We start from the raw sequence: 20820 nt of genomic DNA, 5'->3' as shown, positions 1-20820 counted from the left end.
AATTACTCAACTTCAATCACGGCTCCTTTCTTTGTGGATCTTGTTGCCGTCATGTTTTATAATGACAACCGCCTGAAAGTTGTCAACGCATTGGGAACAATACTACTTAAGGCAACGTTTCACTACCATGTCTAACTATTGTCGTACAGAACGTCTTCAAAGCATCATGGTTTCCGCCTCCAATATTGCGACGCGCTGCGTAGCCTCTACATTCAGCACTCCAACACTTCTCGGCGCCGAATTTCTTTCCATCGAAGCGAATGTTGTCCCCGACTATAGCTTCAATGTCCCGCACGGCTGGACCTACTCGCAGCCAGCCTTGAATGTCCAGAATGTTACTTTCTGTAACGTTACCGTCACTTATAGCCATCCTGGCCAGAATGATACCATCCATGCCGAGGTTTGGTTACCCAGCGAGGATAACTACAATGGAAGACTGCAGTCCCTTGGAGGCTCTGGCTGGACGCCAGGTCGTTTCATCTTGACTTACGCCGGTATGATCAACGCCATAGCAAATGGCTTTGCTTCCGTTACAACCGACGCTGGTATTCCTGAGGCAGCTAACCCTGCTGAATGGCTGTTAACAACTCCTGGAAATATTGATACGAATGCACTGCAAAACTTTGGTCAAGTTTCACTCGACGATGAGGTAAGTACACCAAGCCAGGCACTCTTTATATGTGGATACTAACTTACAATTACTTAAAAGGCCAGTATCGCAAAGCAGTTGATCAAGAGCTTCTATGGTAGGGCTCCATCCTATTCCTACTGGAATAGCTGCTCTCAGGGTGGACGTCAAGGTCTTAAACTTGCGCAGCAATACCCCACCGCCTACGATGGAATCATCGCAGCCGCACCGGCGGTCAATTGGGCCGAGTTCTACATAAATTCTATCTGGCCTGTATTCTATATGGAGTCTACGCAGCAGTTCCCCCATGATTGCGAGCTGAGCGCTATTACTTCCCTTGCTGTCTCAGCTTGTGATGAGCTGGATGGCGTCAAGGATGGCATCATCGGCGACGTTGACGCTTGTCGGCGCAGATTCGACCCATTCAAACAGGTCGGCAAATCTTTTCACTGCCCCGGCAACAAGTCCAAGCTCAAGATTAGCCAAGCCGCTGCTGCTGTCGCCAATGCCTCGTGGACCGGCCCTCGTTTCTCTAACGGCAATTCTATGTACCCGGGCTACGAGATTGGTAGCGATCTACCTACAATCGCCCCAACCAATTGCACCGGCAGAGTCTGCAAGAGTGGAGGTGAAGGTTCTGTTGAGTTTGCTTGGAAAACCTTTGTCAAGAAGGACATGACAGCAACACTGAAGAACGCTACGGGTCGAGATTTTAATACCATCTTTCGTCATGTCAAACAAATCTTCGCCTCCAACCTTGAAACCAACGAAATTGGTCTACGAGACTTTCGAGATGCTGGAGGGAAAATGATTACTTATCATGGCCTGGTAAGATCTGCTTTGTACCAAAACCCAGCTTCAAGCTAACTATCGATAGGCTGACCAAAGCATTTCCCCTGGTGGCACACTTCAATACTACAACCAGGTCTCGGACTTTGTAGGCAATGTTACTTCCTTTTATAAGTATTACAAGGTGCCTGGTCTCGGACACTGCTGGGGCGGCAACGGTGGTCAGCCCGAAGCATTGTTCGACCAATTACGGGCTTGGGTGGAAAACGGTACAGAGCCGCTTTCTACGCCCGTGGTTGTGACCAAGTTGGATAATACGACTATGCAGCAGATTCTATGCCCTTATCCTCAGAAAGCCAGGTTTAACGTCGTTACACATACCTCGGAGTGTATCCAAGAGTAACATCTAATATCCCTCTGTGTGTATTATATCTAAAGTAGAATATGGGCTGGCTCTGGTACATAGGACTTACCTAAGTGGAAGAATAAATATTATTAGGATGCATATATAAAGCGATGATATCATAACCTTACTACTTTCAGCATAGGAAAGACGCCTTAAAATTAGGTTGACAGGCCACTCTGCCCAATGCAACCCTTATATCCTACAGGTGGCTTATCATTCAGCCTAATGTAAGCTGTCACAAGGCAACATCGGTAAGCCACATCAGTACCCCTGTCGCTTACACTGTGCATTTAAATCCCAATCTCTCCCCTTCACTCAAGTTACTATTACCATGATTATAATTTACATCGATTAGACTTTGAGAAGCCCTCCCTATCAAATGATTATAATTTGCCTCCCAACTGAGCACTATGTACGGCCTGCATTTGACAACCGATCGCCTTGTAGGACAGGCTCGGGGCTTATCGGCGTTAACTGGCCTTATAAAACTAGAGACTCGCGACAGGCTATTCCTTGTTATGGGAATGACGGGGGCAGGCAAAAGCACTTTCATTGGAGAGTGCACAGGGAATGATGTCACTGTCGGCCATGGCCTTTACTCATGTACACTCTGCTTCCCCTTACTACTGAACGTGACATTAACCCTTTTACAGGCACACAGGGGATAGATGTTTTCAGCTTCACCACGAGTGGAAGGACCATCTACCTAGTTGATACCCCGGGATTTAATGATCCGGACCGTTCTGATACCGAGACTTTGGAAATACTAGCCGCTTATCTGGGCGCTTCTTATGCAAATGGGATGCGAATTCATGGCATCATCTATCTTCATCCCATCACGAACAATCGAATGACTGGCTCAGGCCTGCGCAACATTGATATGGTCAAAGCGATGTGCGGATTTTCATCCTACAGTAGCCTTGCTCTTGCGACAACCATGTGGACTATATCAAATAGCGGCGCAGAGAGATCGAGTCTCCAGGCTCGAGAGACACAGTTGGCACAGAATGGAAAGTTCTTTAGCGAGTTTATCAACCAAGGAGCGAAGTTGTTCCGTCATGCCGACAATGTTCGTGCCCAAGACTCAGCAAGAAGCATTACCGCGCATCTCATCAAACAGTCTGATATACGCACACCAGAAGTTCTCCGCCTGCAACGCGAGATCATCGATGAGGGAAAGGCTATTGGTGACACTGAAGCAGGTATTATTATAGCACAGGATGTTTACAAGGTTCGCAAGGAAGGCGAGCGCCGGCTGCAACAGCTGGAAAAGGAAATGAGACGGGTAGCCGAATCAGATGCTGCTCGTCGCGCGGAGCTACGCGAACTTAGAGACGAGATTCAGAACCAGCTCATGGAATCGAAAACCAACAAGCAAGCCTTAATGATAACAATGCAACAATTGCACAATAAAGAGAAAATACATTGGTCGAATCAAATCAGAGATATGGATAGGGATTTCCAGCATCAGCTTGCGAAGAAGGAGGAAGAGTTGGAAAATATGGAGAGCTCACTCAGACGGATGCGCCGAAAGCGAGCTAAAGGAACTACTCAGCGAGCAGAACGACCATACACCGACCCCCCTCCAGAGTACACGGAGGTTGACAAGAGACAACACTCAATGGCATATCAGGAAGTGCCCAAGATATCAGAGACCCATGAGGTAGTGGCCAAGCAGGCAGCGGTCGATAATACTCGGCGGGAAGTTCAAGAGACTCGAAACTCATATCAAAAACTTCAAAGCCAGAAAGCCAACATCATAAACGGGACTGCCAATGGAATTGCCGCTGGCGTGACAGGAGGGACAATTGCTGCCTGTAAGTGATTCATTCCAAGTTCAATGAATGGAAATACTAATCGTACAGTGGCTTCAAGTGGTCTTTTGTGCATAGTTATGTAGTTGAATTTCTTTGTATTTCTTTCTAGTGTGCGTGCGATGTTTTGAGTTTCCTTTTAACTTCACACAATAAAGGCATCATGGCCAGTGCCCACACAAAACCTCGGGCTCTTGTGTGCTTCTTTCTTGTTGAATGTAAAGAACGAATAGACATCTATGTGTCTGTAAAGTACAGAAAACCATAATAAAGAACGAATGGAAGCTATGTATCTGCATTCCGACCACGGCTCTGTGCAATCAGGTGGTCTAGCCCTCAACGTGTGATAATGATTAATACCTCTAAGAAGGCGTACTATCATCCCACCAGGCCAATATTCCCTCTTTGACTTCTTTCGTGTTTGAGAGAATTTGACAATCGTATGTTCCGTCCTTCCCTGCCTTTATGATAACATAGTCGGTAGTGCTCCTTTGATCCAGGGCGATTTGCTACTTTCTGTGAGCTTTGTAACACTAGGATTTTACTTCTTGGTGAAGAACTTACGACAACATTGAGAGGCCTGCGCTCCTTGAGGAACTTTTCGAGAGCTGGATAATGACCATCAAGATTCCAGTAAGTACTCAGGTTCTCGAGGTTCTCGCGACGACCATATGACAGAACGTATGAGTTTCCGTATCCAAATGAAATCGAGATAACATGCAAACCAGTGCCCTTATGTGATTCAAGTTTTTTCATCAAACTCTTTGGCCCTGCAGCTGCCCAAGAATCATACCACTCTGCATAAAATGACTGATTCGGTCCAAGGACGCAAAGCAACAGCGTCGAAAGTCCGCGTTCCGAGAGAAGTTTTTCCAAATTTGGGTATGACGTCTTGACTTCACTACTCATCACTAGTAGCGATGGTGTCAGCATTGTCTTGAAGATAGCTCCAACCTGTGAGCACCTACACCAATCTCCGTTCTCATACAGAGCCATCCAAGGGATGCCACCTTTCCCCGAATTCGTCCCGAATGTTACCCAGGACAGATAGGAGGATCCAAGTTTGTCTTGAGGCTTAGCAGTAGTCCTTAGGTTTGGACGTTAGTTATCTCTTAGGAAGAGTAAGTCAGAGGCATGTGGGGTTTCCTTACTTTCTGATTTGCAATCCGCTTGACGCGAAATATAGGTTTGCGGTAATAGAGATTGAGTAAGGGAGGATGATTGACCCCTTGGACCAGTTCTTGGTCCTCTTCATAACCATAGACATCATGCCAGTTGACTGATGAGGTTTGTCTCGAGCTTTCTGGACCTCTCGATCTCGACCCTCATCCCTCCTCTTCTGCCTCTCTTTACGTCTCGCCCTTTCCAACTCGTTCTTCTCTTCTTCAATATGATACTGTCTTTCTTCAAGCTGTCTGACTCGATTCTGATTCTCGACATGCTGCATTTCCATTTGCCTTTGCATCTGGTTAATTAGTTGATCCCTTTGTACCAACGCGCTCATTGTAACATCAAGAGCTTGTCTGCTGGATTTAGCTTCCTCGATCATTTGTGCCATACGGTCACGGTCTTCCTGCAATTCAGTTCGTCTTTCCTCATCAGCTGTCCTCATCTCCTTCTCCATTGCCTCAAGTCTCTTCTCATACTTTTCTTGGACCTTGAGTATATCATCATTCAGAGCCTTACCGGCCGAGGTCTCGATCAAGGTTCGATGATCATCGACTATCTCCTTCTGCAGTGCTGTAACGATCGGCTTGTCGTGCATAGCGAGCCGTTTGACAATGTCTTGTGCGGATTCGCTCGTGTTTTCATATCGGTGATAAGAACTACCGTTTTCCAGCATGTAACCCCAAAACCTCTCCGTCTGCTTTAAATCTTTTTCTCGCATCTCAGCTTGTTTGTACTTTTTAAGGTCTTTCAAGTCATCCCACATGGTGGTAGCAAGGATTACTCTTTTGAGAGCGTCTTTACCGCAAAGCTTCTCGAAAGTAGTCTTGTGTGTCTTGGCTGAACCCGTCATGCGGTTATCGGTTATCCGGTGGAGGTATATCATTCCATGGAGATAGATCTTTGCCTTGTAAGTATCGGCCAGATACTTAGCGATTTTCTTTAGCTGTTCTGTGTCAAACGTGTCTGTGTCGTCTAAACCTGGCGTATCAATGAGCCAGACAGCACGCTCGGGTGACATCTCATAGCGGTATCTTTGAACCTCTGCCGTGCCTGGATTTTTGACCAATCGTGAGTGGAAGGGTGTAATTGTAGAAGGAAATCGACTTACAAGATTCGAGGTCATGACCAACCTTGACAGACTTGCCTGAACATGTTTCAATGAAGGAGCTTTTGCCCGAGCCAGTGACTCCCATGACGGCAATGAAGACATCGTTGGGCCTGTTATAGAAGCGACAGTCAGTAAGCAGAAAGATTATGAGGCGTAAAGTAGTAGTCTACTAACCCAGGGACTGTGTCGCTGGTCGAAACTTGGTCGCCAGTGAGGACTTGGTCATTAGTGGAGGCCACTACGTTGACAGAATCGTCTGTATCGGACCAGGCTTCCTCAGAGTTTCCGGCGGGGACTTGGTAACCGGTATAGGCCACTGAATTGACAGATTCCTCCTTATCCCACCATGCTTTCTCCAGGTTGCCGCTGGGGACATGGTTGCCAGTGGAGGTCGCCGAGCCGACAGACTCGTCTGTATCGGACCACCCTCCCTCATCGCTCACAGAAAGGTCTACCTGATGTTAATGATTGTTCATAATGACAAAGATAAAAGCCCTACCTGGATACTGTGGTGATTCTAAGAAAACCGATGCCCTATCATCAGGATGTTAAATACATGCAAAACGCGTAAGCATATTAAGAAAGTGCACTAACTTGGGCTTCTGACTACTCCCGGAAGCTATTGAAGTAGCCACGTCTGGCCTGTTGCGGAAAGGGTCTCATAGACATTAGTCATTATTCCATACCAATGTCAATAAGAAGCTTACTTTTTGACATTTTTATCCACTCTGATTGCTTGATCTATTGGGACAATGAGGTCAGGGAGCAGAAATTACCTCAATTTCAAAGTCAGCGCACTCTATCTTATAAAAGATCCCAGTGCCAGAATTTCGCTCGTATCTACACAAACAAGAGCGGGGTAGATCTTGGAAGTTGGAATCAGGCTGTGGTATTATTGGTTTACAGACTTCTATGAAAGCTGGTTGTTCCCAAAGTAGTGTAGAACAACAAGACAGTGTGAGAGAGCTGGTATGGTGGGGTGAGGCGCAAAACGCCGCATACGTGCGTTATTATATTGCGAGTGAAGGCAGTATTCATGCAGGCTTTGGCGAATCTGATCGTAATGTGCCACAGCCACTTTCCTATATGCACTTCGGCTGCATCATAAGGTAATAAAAATCATTCTCGTGACAACGCCACCGATGCTATCTGCGTATTGACGAACGACGCTAACGCCAACTTGTCATATCAAGCTTATTTTCAACATCCCTGTCATGCATGCTTATCTCTTGTACTCTCAGGAAGCGAAGATGGTAGCCCGGCCTTGCTGTGTCTGCCTTATTCTTACTAGGCACATCCTAGGGCAGATGGTCCACGTTGAGACATGACACGTGCAACTGGATTGTGAAGCTGTAATTGCGGGATCTATAAACATTATTATGTTCTGTTCTGTTGTTCATTCTAACCTTTCGGGCAAACATATATCAACTCTCCCATATAAATATATGCCAATTACTTACATAAGGGTTAGATCTCACTATTAACTACTATGCGTGGTTATAACCGTAAATATAGCTCCTAGACACACTTTACTAATCAAGTTCAAGGAGATGCAGCAGCGAATTTATACAACGATCCGGCAGAGGTAAGTGACAACAATGTTAGGGTCTGTCACGGGCAATGAAAAGTATTCGCAGATTATTAACCTGACGATTAGAAACTTAATTATCAGGACCGACAATGAAAAGAACAGAGGCCGGCATGGTAACATGAAGCCACATATTATACTCTGGTTTCAATGACATTAAGACAAGTGGCAGTCGGAAGACCATTATATGCCTACCTTGAATTCGAAGTTATAAGAAAGCATATAGATCTAATTATTTCTAACAGTTATTAAACCGCTTGGAAAATAAATCCAGACAAAATAGCTACAGTGAGTAAGTGTATAGCGAGGTATAGTAAAATAATAACTATTGCAATTTAGCTGATTATTTCTCTGATGTATAGCTATGATATTATTTTGCTAGTGCATATTAATTTATTAATATTTTTATTTCTGACTATCGCTGAATTGCATTTCAGTAAACACAGACTGTTTTTATATGTATTAAACGCGTGGTTTTCCCGGTATTGAGCAATATTGATTTTGCTTGTGGAGTCTAGGGTATGTATGTTTATGGTTCGCTGCAGTAAGAAGACTCCTGAAGCGAATATTTGCTCTTTATTTATGAAGTTATATTCAATCGATTAACAGCAGCGAGGAGTTCAACCCACTTGACAATATTATCTTCTTCTAAAGTGAGATGTTGTATCTGAGATGTTTTACTTATATTTCGTTGCTGCTTAATCTATTTACTGCCACTTGCCGGTCAGACTCTTGTGATGACTTTAGCAATAACCTCTTCTTAGACCTAGCTTCGTAAGTCAATTGGCCTGGTAGCAGATTCTATGCCCTTATCCTCACAAAGTCAGGTTTAACGTTTCCTGTAGCGCTGAGGATTCCACGAAATGTTAGTCTTGTACCAAGTAAAATTTGTATCGACATCGAATACTTCGTATCTCCCGATGCTTGAAAACTCTACCCTCAATTTTGTTGCAGAAGCTAAAATGGTGTTGGGTAGTTGGGGTTAAGGGTGGAAGCTTGCTATCACACCACTTGTCTCTTTTTATCAGCTTATTGTGTAGAGGATCGAATCTAGTATAATATTTTGCGCTTAATAAGTTATTTTCACGTCAAAACAGTGTTTCAAGTCGGCGATAAGTTGAAGACCCTGGCTTTCCATGATCTCGGAATCCAGACTGGTTAGATAAGCCAGGATGGCCGCGTGAAGGGTTGGATATGAATCAACTCGGAGATTCCAGCCAAGGTAGCCCTGAAAAGACAAAACCTAGGAGAATGAGACATCTACCACCTCAGCGGAAGGTGTCGCAGTTTCTGTGCCAAGACTATGTAGGGAATACCGTGATTACAAATTCAGCGAGCAACAACTATTCATGTGGATAGTTTCTCTTATCTTAGCTACTCCGTACCTACTTGACTAAATTCAATAAAGTCGTAAAGTTGAGATATTCGAATAAATACATTGTATTATAAAGTCAAGAAAGATTTGTTCTATAGAATTGAAGGGGCTGTGGTAAATTGCTCTAGCTAAGATCATGGCACATGCGCCAGACATTCAATTAAAGAGCCATAGCAGCAATGACACCGGCGACACCAGCAACGCCCATCATATCAACGACCATGGTGGGAGCAGCAGCCGCCTTCGAAGTCTTGGAGGAAGCACCAGTCTGGCTAGCCTTGAGGGTCTCGGTCGATGTGCTATCCCGTGTTAGTTCTCGCTCGTCGAATGATGGGATCTGTGAACTCACTGTTTTTCGGTGTGTGTCTCTGTGGTGCTTGAAGCAGCCATGGCAGGGACAGCAACCAGAGCAGCGGTAAGGAGGTAGTTCAGCTTCATTTTGAGAGTAGAGGTTTGTTGTAGAAGTCGTTGGAAAGAGTGTATGATCTTGATGTTAATGATTTAAGTTCTTTGATGGAGGTTCCCAACAGATCCTTTTATACCTTGGGGCTGTTCCCCAGATGTGGTATGTTGCTCTTATTATGACTCTTCTACCGTGATTGGTCAATGCGTAAATCGGCATTTTCTTGCCGTCTCAACTTGTACTAGTCCCGGCTGGTCGGCGTATAAGCCTCAAAACAGAGATGGCGTAGGACATTGCAGTTATTTAAAAAAGAAATACGAGCCTAGTCACTGGTTACTCGTCAATTAGTTGCTTGGTCCAGGAACTGACACGACATCTGGACCATTGCACAAAAGCTGCGCCTCCTTCGATGATGGTTGATCAGACGCCTTGCCATGCCGTGTTATCCGCAACACCCAATGGCATCTTTTTCCTACCTGTAGGATAGCTGAGAATTGGAGATTAAAGTCATCTTCATACCGTAACTTTACCATCATGCTTGAATAAGTTGCAGAATTGCGCAGGATAACATTTTAACCTTGAATTGGAAATATCAAGAAGTATTGGGCAGACGTGTAAGACTGAAGACAGCATCGCAAATAAGAAGCTAGCTCGTTTGAATAAATACGGGGGAGTGGCAGGTACAGATGACGCGTCGGCAAGACACGCACTGACGGGTTCCAATTATATGACCTGACATGGGCAACAAATATAGAGGTTCAAATTTCGTTTGATCTCATACGCAGAAGGCAACGATCATTCGGCAACTGCCTAGAGTGACCTAGTCCGGCAAGAAAGACGCTAGAAGTCCAAGTTACAAGTTATTCAGATCGAATGGGACCAGGGTTGCAGGATAGATGTCCTGAAGCAAGTCATTCTGAAACATCAAACCGTTCTCCCAGTCGAATGGACTCAGTGTCGATTCCTCCTGATCATCATCCAGCGGATGCAAAAAGTCCGTGGTCACATGGATGCTCACTCGAGTGGCACTTCCTGTGGGGATATCGTCGATGTTGCTCGGTAGGCCAGCTGGTTCGATGATGGGATCGAGCAGTACCCAAATCATCGAAGGGGGGAACTCAATCATTGCACTAGTCGTGCCCGTCTCCAATTGTGTTCCCATAGCGAGTGATTGTAGTTCTTTGAGACTTTCAAGCTAACGTTTCATGAGTGATTGGCTCTTATGAGTTCCTGGCTTGAGTGTCACATACCTTGCGAGACAAGAATGGCCAAGTTTTTGACATGCGTTCAAGAAGCCTTTGACCTTTGGCCAAATTCTGGCTTGCTTTTCGAGCAAGTTTGACATTTCTACCAAACTGATATAGCCATGGAATAGTTGAAGTCGCTGCAACTGCCAATCCGATTAAAGGGTTTGAGATGTCTACTGACAGGTCTTCGAATATACCCACTAGCCAGAACACCCATCCCGAGTGAAAGATAGCCTGGTCCACAACCTGTTGAAGGAATAATCGAGATTGTCTCATGCCTTTGTTGCGACGGAGCGCGACAAGATGAATGAAAGGATGGTTGAGGAGTGCAAGAGATGCATGGAGAATGAGATGTGTCGTCAGCCAGGGGTTCCAGTACTGGCGATATGCCTTTATGTCTTCAGGTGATCTTTTGAAGGGGAATAAATTTCTCATCAGATGCTTTCGATGTAGTTGAGCCTCGTACTCAAGCAGAGATAGGTTGAGCCTGGAGTATGTAGACTCCGGTAGCCATGGTATCTGAATCTCGCCCATCCGGATATCGTGTAGGTAGGATGCGACTTGACTCCAGATAGAAATGATACCCCCTGCATGTGCATTGATGCCAACATCACGGCTTGTTCCCGCGGTATCATCAAAGTCCAGGGCATTTACCTGGTTCAAGTCGCGAGGCAGTGGTGGTGGTGGCTCAACGCATGGTGGATGTCCATATGCGCGGTTTGGTTTTATTGCTTGGGAAACATGAGGGAAGAAGATAGATTCGATCATGTAAATGCTCCAATAGCATCTGTTGTCTTTGTCCTGTTCTTTAGCGTTCGTAAACTGGACGTGCCACATATGACTAACAGTACTCAGCCTTGCTGCCGTGCCAATGGACATCCAAGCCCTCGGTAAATCGCCAGCTATATGAGAGTGAGTAAATATTTGAGGGCTGTTTTCTTAACCTTACCTGCAACATTTCTCAAAGCTAACATGCACAGGGCCTGTATTACCTCGATTGTTGGCTTCCCCTGCCCTGCAAGTTGTTGTGTGGCAGCTTCAGCGGAGTGTCCATAGAACGCAGAAGCTTGTTCATGATTGTTGTTATAAAATGAATGAGACGAAAACTCAAGCATGAGTGCCAGGAAGCTATGCAGAAAATATTCAGGTGCAACCTGGAGCATGTTGTCAAGACTTTGAAGATCGAATAAAGGCAGTGGCTGTAGATGCAACTTGATTCCGTAAACCTCTACAAAATGTCTCAAGACGCTTTGAGGCAGGTTTGGACTGTAAATAACATTAAATGAGTATATGAATCGAGAAGGGAGGCATCGTCAAGGTTACCTGTCCTCAGAAAATACGTGATTGTCTGAAGCTATCGGTGTAGACGCAAGGTCTACATCCTGGCTTGGTATGGAAGCTGGTGTCTGCTGGTTCTCATGTGAATCAAGCTCTTCTCTTATACCTGAACTGGAAGATACATAGTAAGCTTGTGAACTAGACGAGAGATCTAGGCAAAATATACGTGAGTAAACCAGACAGGGAGGAAACTTGGGATTCCAGCATGCGTATCCTATCTGCCGTGGACTTTCTACATTATCTATAAGTCAAAGTCACTCAACCTGGAGGTAATGTATGGACCTACTTGTTATTTCTAGTAGCACGTGTGGCTCGGTTGATCGTTGAGCTACCTCGTGCAGCGTATTCACAAGGTAAATCCAAGCGTGAACAAAATGAACAAATCGGTCGCTCTCCCGTGCATTTGGACTTTTTCCGACTACCAGAATGTCAGTCAATTACCTAATAGGGTCCGATAGTTTGTAATCTTACCGACAAGGCTCGCAGGCCCGTCTGATCCCGTCTATCTGGGACGCTGATCCTGGTGTCATAGTTAATTCTTGGTGTTTGGAAACTTCCGCGGAGTTTCACTTGGTGGAGTTTCACTTTGAAAGTGGAGACAGACTGATGATTTCCGCTCACGTCCTCTTGAAAATCAACCATGATTGGATAAACTAAGATGACGGGAATTCTTTACAAGTTCCGAGGAAACTCAGTAGTTCTAACTCGCCTACTAGACAAGATTGAAGAAACATATAAATTGTTAGAAAATTTAATTAAATAATTGAAAGACCTACTATTGGAACATCTAATTCTCCTACTATATCTCTTCCAATTGTGTTCTGCTCGCTGGACTTGCCTTTCATCAATTACAGAATATACCTTTTTGATAGAAAATGTCGGTCGCAAACACAATGAAAGCTGTGGTTTTCAACGGCCCTTTCGACGTTTCAGTCGAGGAGAGACCAATCCCTCAAAGTTTGTTCTCCTTGCATTTACGTCCTATTCAAATCTCTGACTTCCAACAGTCCGAGATCCTCGGGATATCATCGTCAAAGTCAACATGACTGCTCTATGCGGATCGTTTGTCTGCCCATTACCCCGAAAAGTCTATATCAATGCTAATGGAGCAGTGAGTTGCACCTCTTCCGAGGACTTGAGCCAACGGAGCCCAACTTCATCATGGGCCATGAATTTACAGGCACTGTTGTTGAGCTAGGCTCAGCCGTAAAATCTGTACAGATCGGTGATAAGGTAGTCTCGCCTTTCACTGCGTCTTGGTAAGTCAGCCTCCTTGAGGGTTCCTGATCTCCCTAGTTCTAATACGCTCTTATAGTGGTGAATGCTATTACTGCGAGAACGGCGGATCAGCCAGATGCGTCAACAGTCAAGCTCTCGGCTCCCCAAATCTTGACGGTGCTCAAGCCGAGTTTGTCCGGGTCCCCTTCGCCGATGGGACTGTCGCGAAAGCTCCTGCAGGTATACACGACCAAGCACTGATCCTTATGGCTGATATATTCCCAACTGGCTATTTTGGCGTCAAGAGCGGTGTTGAGATGATGCCAAACCTTGATGTCCATGACTCGACAATTGTCGTGATAGGATGCGGTCCAGTTGGATTGTGTGCTGTTGTTGCTGCTGCTGCACTCAAACCGAAGCATCTGTTTGCTGTAGACAGTGTTCCATCAAGACTTGAACAAGCCGCAAAGCTAGGAGCCGAGCCTCTGAACTTTATGGATGACAAGACTGGAATGCAAGATCGCATCAAGTCGGCTACTGATGGTCGAGGTGCCGATATTGTTGTAGAAGTCGTCGGTCTTTCGCCAGCGCTTCGTACCGCCTTCGATTTAGTCCGTTCCTTTGGCGCTATTAGTAGTATTGGTGTTCATAATGCCGAGGTACGTCTTCTATGCAGTAAATACTTCGCAGGTCGCTGATATGGTACAGATTCCTTGGTCTGGAAATGATGCCTACAAGTAAGTTCTACCAATTACATCAACAATAGGTTCTAATACTGGGTAGTAAGAACATCAGACTCCAAATGGGACGATGCCCTGTGAGAAGCATCTTCGAGGAAGCCATGAATGTTCTGAAAGGAGAGCAAGATTCTCTTGGGTATGTGTCTTTCTATCTTTGGGTTTACAGTGGCACATCAAACTAACATGGTACAGTTTCCTATTTGACAACATCATGCCTCTATCTGATGCAGTTCGGGGCTATGACCTTTTCAACCAATCAAAGGTTCAGAAAGTCGTTTTTAAAGTTTGAACTTGCACACACCATGAGCAAACAGTTTCCTCTCGGCGGACGTTATCTTGGCAGTTTTTGTCTGTGGGGGCAATATTATTGGAATCTAGCAAGAGAATTAATTTTATCGTGTCAATAGCTCCATTCTGCTCCAATGAAGCAGACCTGTGCAGTTACTGTGAGATACTGAATGGGCAAAAGCCTTTGGAGACGTGTGACTTTGGGCTCAATAACGCAATTGACGCCATTAATTGCGTTATACAGGGGTAGTCCCATTCCAGTAATATTTCTTATGGGCCGACAGGAACTTCCAAATGTGCCTTGGACAGAATGGATGCTGCCCTATGTCAGGCAATTAAGCATAAATAGCGTCTATTTCGTCATGTACGCTTCCACTCTTAGTGTGGCGTTTTGCGGCTCCGAACGGCCAAAGACCGAGTTTCTTGTCCGCATTAGATAATATATCACCTGTTGACATATAAATAATTGAGATTACAATCAATTCCGTCCATGGGGTGTTTCATTTCTTCATCCCACGGAATCTTATCAAAATGGGTAGTGAAATCAAAGTGATCGGCGAGGCAGACGCCCCATCCATTGAGTCTCCCTCGAAGGGCAAGACAGTGACGAAGGAATACGCCGATGTGACTCTTCGTCTTATTGAAGAGCATGGAGACAGTGTTGAACCTCTATCTCCCGAAGAAGAGAAAAGAGTCCGAAGAAAGTTATACTTGCGATTAGTGGGACTACTCTCAACGATCAACATCATGCTCTTTGTATGTCCTCTCGGTCAACATTATGCACTTTCTATAGGAGCTGACTTGTGCTTGAATCTAGATTGACAAATCCACGTTGGGCTATGCGGCAATTCTCGGACTTTTCGAGGAGACGGGCATCTCGCAAGCTCAGTATAATAACTTGAACACGATGTTCTATGTTGGTACGTTAAATGTAATCCTCAATTCACATTGTTTTAACTCGAATAGGATATCTCGCATTCTTGTGGCCAGGCCACTACCTCATGCAGCGTCTACCCTTCAGCAAATTCATTGCCGGCATCGTCTTCACCTGGTCTGTCGTCATCTTCCTCCACTGTGTCGCAACTCGATATGCAGGACTTATTGTACTGCGACTTGCCTTGGGTGCAGCCGAAGGCGTAGTTGTTCCAGCGCTCGAAATGACCATTGGCATGTTCTTCAACCGAGCAGAACAATCCTTTTTACAGCCCATCCTTTGGATTACTTGTCAAGGTGCACCGATTGTTACAGGTTTTATCGCCTATGGCCTCCTTTGGAGTAGCGGACCAGTTCTACCCTGGAAGCTGCTCCATATCGTTACCGGCGGTATTACTTTCATCCTCTCCATCTGGGTCTGGTTCGATTACCCCAGTAACCCTGCTGAAGCTCGGTTCTTGACACTGCAAGAAAAGGTCCATGTTATCAAGCGTGTTCAGGAATCACAGCAGAGCTCGATTGAGCAAAAGCATTTTAAGCGATCACAGTTCATCGAAACCCTGAAAGATCCCGTGTCATGGTTGTTCGCATTACAAGCTTTCACCTTAATGTACTGCAACAACCTCACATACGGTCAAAAGAACCTCCTTGTCACATCTCTCGGTGTCAGTCCACTTGAATCCACCCTTGTTGCTGTGGCGGGAGGCGGCTTTGGCATTATCAACTGTGTCATTGCAGCGTTTGCCCTTCGAAAATACCCCAAGAACTTTGCTTTGCACTGCACCCTTTGGTGTTTGCCTGCTATTGCCGGTGGCATAGGAATGGTGACAGTACCCTGGGACCGAACCATAGGCCTCCTTGCCTGCATGTTCTTAGCTGCTCATACCTACGGCGTCGCATACATCATAGCACTTGGGTGGACCAACTCTTCAGCTGCCGGCTATACAAAAAAGCTTACAAGGAACGTCATGTTTATGATTGGTTATAGTGCTGGAAACCTGGTGTCACCCCAGATATGGGTCGCATCAGCCAAACCAAGATTCTACGGAGCTTGGTCCTCGATGATTGTAATCAGTTGGTTCGGAACGCCTGTCATTTTGTGGGTGATTCACTTCATTCTGGCTCGAAGGAATAAGATCCGAAAGGAAAGGATCAATGCCGTTGGCGAAAACGATCGGTATCACTACGTCGAACAACTGGACGAGAGCGGTCAATTGGTGAAAGTCAAGGTTGAAGTTGCCATGCTGGATTTAACGGATTTGGAAAACGAGAGCTTTATCTATCCGTTGTAGGCAACCCAGTTCTATCGTCACATAGCCAGTTGGACAGAACGCGAGAAGCCATGGTATTCAAAGGGAATCATACTTTGCTATCATCAAAGATTTTGACAACACACGGAATAGTTATATTCTGAGCGTGAAGGCTTTATTTAACCTTGATACCAACCATAACACCACCGTGTTCGCTGACGCAAACCTCCTCTGGCCCAGCTTGGATTTTCCAAAACCTTCCAAAGTAGCCCAATTTATCCTCGGTTTCATCTAAAGTAACCGTCTCAATGGACCCTGTGTAGAGAAACTTGTCCAGCTTTCTTTCGTACCTCTTCCTGTCCGGGTGGAAAAGCCATGCATCTGCTCTGGCATTAGAACGTTCACGGTAATAGGAACGCTTTAAGGTTGATGGCGCTGGTCCTTTCTTATTTCTCCAGTTACTCATCAAGTCTATCTCCGGATCTCGGTGAAAATTTCTCTCAGACACAGCAAGTGGACCCATGTTGCCACCCACCAGTCCGCCCAAGATTTGTTGTCCCTGCGACCATTTGCCGTTCAATAGCTCAGAGACTGTAACGAGCTGGGAACGACGAAGATCCGGGTTACTGTAGTTTGGCTCAATACGCGTCGTGCATAGGCGAAGTGACTGTTTTGATACCTCGGGATCATGGCCCTCGGACTCGGAAACGGGAACGTCAACCACAAGGGCATCGCAATTCGTTTCAGAGAAAAGTGAGACACGAGAGCAGTTTGATATCGGCAAATTTCGTGAAACCATCATAATGGAGAAACATTGGCTGGATTCCAGGCCGCTTTCTCCATCATCATCCAAATCATACTCGCTGTATGGTGCCTCTGTGTCTGAGAGAATGAAGTTTTGTTGAGCCCATTTATTGTTCAGGATAGCGTCTAGTGACTCTTGTCTGATCTCTTGTAGCATTACAACGAAGTTATCAGGCTTTTGGCCAAACATGTTCCGTAGATGATCGATGGCGGCGGAGGCACGAATGGCTGCAAGGCTTAAAGTAGATGGAAACAATTTCCATGATACAATCTTCAAGAGATCTCCCTTCTTGTGTGCTGTGTCTTGATTGCTATAAGGCTCCCAGGATGAAGATTGCGGGTTATATATTCGTGGCTTGAGGAGTTTATGGTTGGGGTCTTCGTCAATCATGACTTTGGGAAAGGCGTCAAGAAACATCTCGTTGAATTCCACATCAGGAATTTCATCAACGTCGCGAGCATCGCCTTGGCTCGCAAGCTTACGAGCAATAGCTTCATCTACCACTTCTGAATTCGGAATAGTGCCGTAAGATCTGATGAGGTTCATGCCTAGCGGTTTTGTTTGAAACCGTGGCTGCCAACGCTGATTCAAACCTCCATTCTCGCCAGTCGGTGTCCAGTGTCCAGGGCATCGCTGACTCTGATAGAGTACCCTAGCACTCCTGCGCACAGAAAGGGAGAATTGCCTCGTGGAGGATAGACGATACATGCTGTCAGTTATACCTTGTTGTGATGTTTGATGTTGTCAATGTCATGGTATTGTTACTGAGTGCGGGGTTGGACAGTGAAGGAGAGAGAATTTAATTCGTGGGTGATTTAGCACTAACTTTACCTAATATGGATAACGCTACTGGCACGGTGATATGATAAGATAAGATACGATAAGATAAGACCATCTACCCTGCACCAACTACAACTCGGAGATTTCTCTCTACAATTTATTAATACCAGTATAGATCAAAAAGAAATGCTATCTCTGGCTTTTGCATCCTTGACATGTTATTTCTCATGGACTTTAGTAGTAGTACAGGGTACTATCTACGTGCGAAGCAGAGGGTAGTACTGCTAGTATTATATGCATATAGTGTTGGAAAATATTGTGAAGAGAGCTCAAGTTTAAAACGGCATTGCTATTTTCAGAAATGGCGATCAGACCCGCTCAAAGTTAAATGGGTAAAGAGTCTAGTCTCAATGTATTAAAACGATTAACCGCTGGAGACATAAGTGATGAAATTACTAGGTCAGCTTATACTTCTTGGACTATAGATTCTAGACTTCTTGTTTTTATTTTTTCCTGTACCCACGACGTGGCGAAGCCAGTTCATTGAACAGTTGTCCATCGACCTGAAATAGTGTCTCACCAGTCGATCGCAGGGCGGCACGGCGGCTATAAAGCTCGAAGCGGCAGAGTTAATTTACCAACCAGATACTATCCCAGGATATAATTGGTGTGATATACGGAGAATATAAGGCCAGGTTAACCGAAGTTCCTACTAGTGCTTACGCGACTCCGCCTTCCCAGGCGGATAAGCTAAGAAGATATCCACTCCTTGTCTGGATCTAGCTGTAAATGTCTGTTGGATTGATGCGCTACGGGGCTGATGTGAGTCTGATAGGCCAGTTGTCTCAACTCACCGCCGACGTTCCCCTGGGAGTGGGGATGGGTTGGAGTGGCAGGGTACATGTGCCAAATTAACCTCTTTCTGTCAGGGGTTCGTTTTCAAGAGTGGGCCATCATAAAGGCATTGTGCCCTGCTAGTCTAAAGAGAAGGATTTTGTTTGCTTTACATTGTTTGTTACATAGTGGAATTGCGATGGAGTTCTCTTTGCTGTGTTTGTTGTGTGTGTTCACGCCAGTAATGGCGTCGTTCCCTGGAGGCTTTGAACTGTAAGTTCGCAGATCCACCATTTGAACCACGGACGACCCCTAACAAGTCCGCCTTAGCTCAAATTCTCTCCTCCTCGCGCGCGCAAATAACCCCGTTAGCAAAGACGGCAACTGTGGCTCTAATTCCGATTTCAACGCAACATGCCTCACATCCACTTTTGGTAACTGCTGTTCTGAAAAAGGGTTCTGCGGCAAGACCACAGCATACTGCGCTGAGGGCTGTCAAAGTGGGTTTGGTACCTGTGGAACGGGTAGTGGGCAGCTTGTTAGTACCTCAGGATCTTGCGGTGCGACATCCTCAAGCAACATTACATGTCAAGGAAGCGAGTTTGGAAACTGCTGCTCTGAGAAGGGCTACTGTGGCAAGACTTCGACGTACTGTGGTGCTGGGTAAGTGCGATTTTGTGTTTTCTGAATAGCCTTTGTCGGTTGACTTGGTTTCTATGAATATCACTGACATCTGAACAGGTGCCAAAGCAGGTTCGGTACTTGTGAATCCGATGATGAGTCCTCTTCGGTTACAACAACAGCCACTACAGCCACTCGTGAGACATCAACCTCGACAGCAGCATCAGAAACGAGTCTTGGTGCTGTCTCTGTTGATGGTAACTGCGGATCCAATTCAGACATCAGCGCCATTTGCGAAGGTAGTGAGTTTGGTGATTGCTGTTCGGAAAAGGGATACTGTGGCGGAAGCTCGAGTAAGTGTATCCGTATCAAGTATGTGTATGTCATGATACTTACTGACTTGCTTCTCAGACTATTGCGGAGCGGGCTGCCAATCTGATTTCGGTTCCTGTGATTCGACAAGCTCATCAGCAAGCACATCATCTAGCTCAGACCCGACAAGCTCACCACTAACCTCAGAATCGACAAGCTCGTCGACAGGCTCGTCGACAGGCTCCCTCAGCACTGGTGCTACGGCTGGTATTGCCGTCGGGTCGGTTGTTGGTGGCCTTGGGTTGATAGGCTTTCTAGCTTGGTTTTTGATACGGAGGAAGAACCGAAAGCCGATATCACCAGTGATGGAAGTTGGTGAGGAGAAACCTGACAATGCGCCGAGGTATGAGCTGAAAGGGGAGAATCATGCTGAGTTAGATGGAGGAGCGGCTCCTGCTGAGTTACCTGGTGATTATGAGAGTTACAGGAGATAGTGAGAGATAATAGATCACATAGGGAATACGCCAGGTAATCATAATTATCGAATGGCAAGTTAATATTGCATTTCAGTTTACCCCGGCATCTCTCATTATGCATTCTACCAGTGTTGTAATATGATCAGTGTGAATTGATATGAATACATTAGACAAAGGGTTATCTGACCATGTCCTGTTAGACGGCGTCTTGGACATACGGTTATGGAAGGATGTAGCTTTAGTTCAAGTCATTGTTTCAATTAACTTCAAAGCTTCTACAACAATTACATGCTATAGCTGATGTAGAGACTCTTTCTTTCTGGAAGTCTTGACTATGCTGCAATGGGACTAATCACATGCCCTTTAGACTTGAGCATCAATTATGTCCGTGCGTCGAGTATCTGTTATAGAGATACTTCTACTTATCCTTGTGTAACATTGCCGCTTTGCTTGTAATGATCTGCATACATGTAAAATGCACGGAAGTGATTCTGTTCATAGAACCAGTCCCATATCCAATTGCCGAAGTCTTAAGAATCTGGGGTGTCATATCTTATCACGCCATCTTGACTTCATAGTTGTAGGGTTTCATCTTACGGTACGTACACATATGTGCCACCTTCGCCTCGCGCTACCATGAGCGGAACTTCAAGCACCAATCACTTTCCGCAAAACTCTCCACCCCGCTTGGCTTTGT

At 45.5% G+C, this 20820-nt stretch overlaps 9 protein-coding genes across 9 annotated transcripts; 5 read left to right on the top strand and 4 right to left on the bottom strand.

Moving 5' to 3' along the window:
- Window positions 1–166: 166 nt before the first annotated feature.
- On the top strand, window positions 167–1820 carry FSST1_006795 (Tannase/feruloyl esterase; the record flags this gene model as incomplete). Its single annotated transcript, XM_083236343.1, has 3 exons — window positions 167–649; window positions 710–1456; window positions 1506–1820. The coding sequence occupies 3 exons, from the start codon at window positions 167–169 to the stop codon at window positions 1818–1820; spliced, it is 1545 nt and encodes a 514-aa protein (XP_083082756.1).
- A 413-nt stretch (window positions 1821–2233) lies between these two features.
- On the top strand, window positions 2234–3723 carry FSST1_006794 (uncharacterized protein; the record flags this gene model as incomplete). The annotated part of the gene is made up of 3 exons (XM_083236342.1): window positions 2234–2426; window positions 2477–3640; window positions 3689–3723. 3 exons carry the CDS (start codon window positions 2234–2236, stop codon window positions 3721–3723), a joined length of 1392 nt encoding a protein of 463 aa, XP_083082755.1.
- A 276-nt stretch (window positions 3724–3999) lies between these two features.
- On the bottom strand, window positions 4000–6632 carry FSST1_006793 (GTPase domain-containing protein; the record flags this gene model as incomplete). Its single annotated transcript, XM_083236341.1, has 7 exons — window positions 4000–4146; window positions 4202–4548; window positions 4606–4724; window positions 4789–5857; window positions 5916–6025; window positions 6090–6366; window positions 6602–6632. The coding sequence occupies 7 exons, from the start codon at window positions 6630–6632 to the stop codon at window positions 4000–4002; spliced, it is 2100 nt and encodes a 699-aa protein (XP_083082754.1).
- A 2406-nt stretch (window positions 6633–9038) lies between these two features.
- On the bottom strand, window positions 9039–9316 carry FSST1_006792 (uncharacterized protein; the record flags this gene model as incomplete). The annotated part of the gene is made up of 2 exons (XM_083236339.1): window positions 9039–9177; window positions 9228–9316. The coding sequence occupies 2 exons, from the start codon at window positions 9314–9316 to the stop codon at window positions 9039–9041; spliced, it is 228 nt and encodes a 75-aa protein (XP_083082753.1).
- Window positions 9317–10134: 818 nt separating this feature from the next.
- Window positions 10135–12508, bottom strand: FSST1_006791 (uncharacterized protein; the record flags this gene model as incomplete). The annotated part of the gene is made up of 7 exons (XM_083236338.1): window positions 10135–10476; window positions 10532–11430; window positions 11478–11794; window positions 11852–11977; window positions 12033–12098; window positions 12153–12284; window positions 12338–12396. The coding sequence occupies 7 exons, from the start codon at window positions 12394–12396 to the stop codon at window positions 10135–10137; spliced, it is 1941 nt and encodes a 646-aa protein (XP_083082752.1).
- A 233-nt stretch (window positions 12509–12741) lies between these two features.
- Window positions 12742–14113, top strand: FSST1_006790 (chaperonin 10-like protein; the record flags this gene model as incomplete). The annotated part of the gene is made up of 7 exons (XM_083236337.1): window positions 12742–12823; window positions 12874–12928; window positions 12979–13125; window positions 13182–13743; window positions 13793–13821; window positions 13868–13960; window positions 14017–14113. The coding sequence occupies 7 exons, from the start codon at window positions 12742–12744 to the stop codon at window positions 14111–14113; spliced, it is 1065 nt and encodes a 354-aa protein (XP_083082751.1).
- Window positions 14114–14643: 530 nt separating this feature from the next.
- Window positions 14644–16337, top strand: FSST1_006789 (major facilitator superfamily domain-containing protein; the record flags this gene model as incomplete). The annotated part of the gene is made up of 3 exons (XM_083236336.1): window positions 14644–14868; window positions 14930–15032; window positions 15079–16337. The coding sequence occupies 3 exons, from the start codon at window positions 14644–14646 to the stop codon at window positions 16335–16337; spliced, it is 1587 nt and encodes a 528-aa protein (XP_083082750.1).
- A 133-nt stretch (window positions 16338–16470) lies between these two features.
- On the bottom strand, window positions 16471–17808 carry FSST1_006788 (uncharacterized protein; the record flags this gene model as incomplete). The annotated part of the gene is made up of 1 exon (XM_083236335.1): window positions 16471–17808. The coding sequence occupies one exon, from the start codon at window positions 17806–17808 to the stop codon at window positions 16471–16473; it is 1338 nt and encodes a 445-aa protein (XP_083082749.1).
- A 1105-nt stretch (window positions 17809–18913) lies between these two features.
- Window positions 18914–20141, top strand: FSST1_006787 (uncharacterized protein; the record flags this gene model as incomplete). The annotated part of the gene is made up of 4 exons (XM_083236334.1): window positions 18914–18987; window positions 19045–19377; window positions 19456–19688; window positions 19747–20141. The coding sequence occupies 4 exons, from the start codon at window positions 18914–18916 to the stop codon at window positions 20139–20141; spliced, it is 1035 nt and encodes a 344-aa protein (XP_083082748.1).
- Between the last annotated feature and the right edge of the window lie 679 nt (window positions 20142–20820).

This window comes from Fusarium sambucinum, chromosome II (assembly GCF_050947815.1).
Source record: "Fusarium sambucinum isolate potato_lamoka chromosome II, whole genome shotgun sequence".
NCBI classification, from domain to species: domain Eukaryota; kingdom Fungi; phylum Ascomycota; class Sordariomycetes; order Hypocreales; family Nectriaceae; genus Fusarium; species Fusarium sambucinum.
This window is presented reverse-complemented; position numbering and strand designations above follow the sequence as displayed.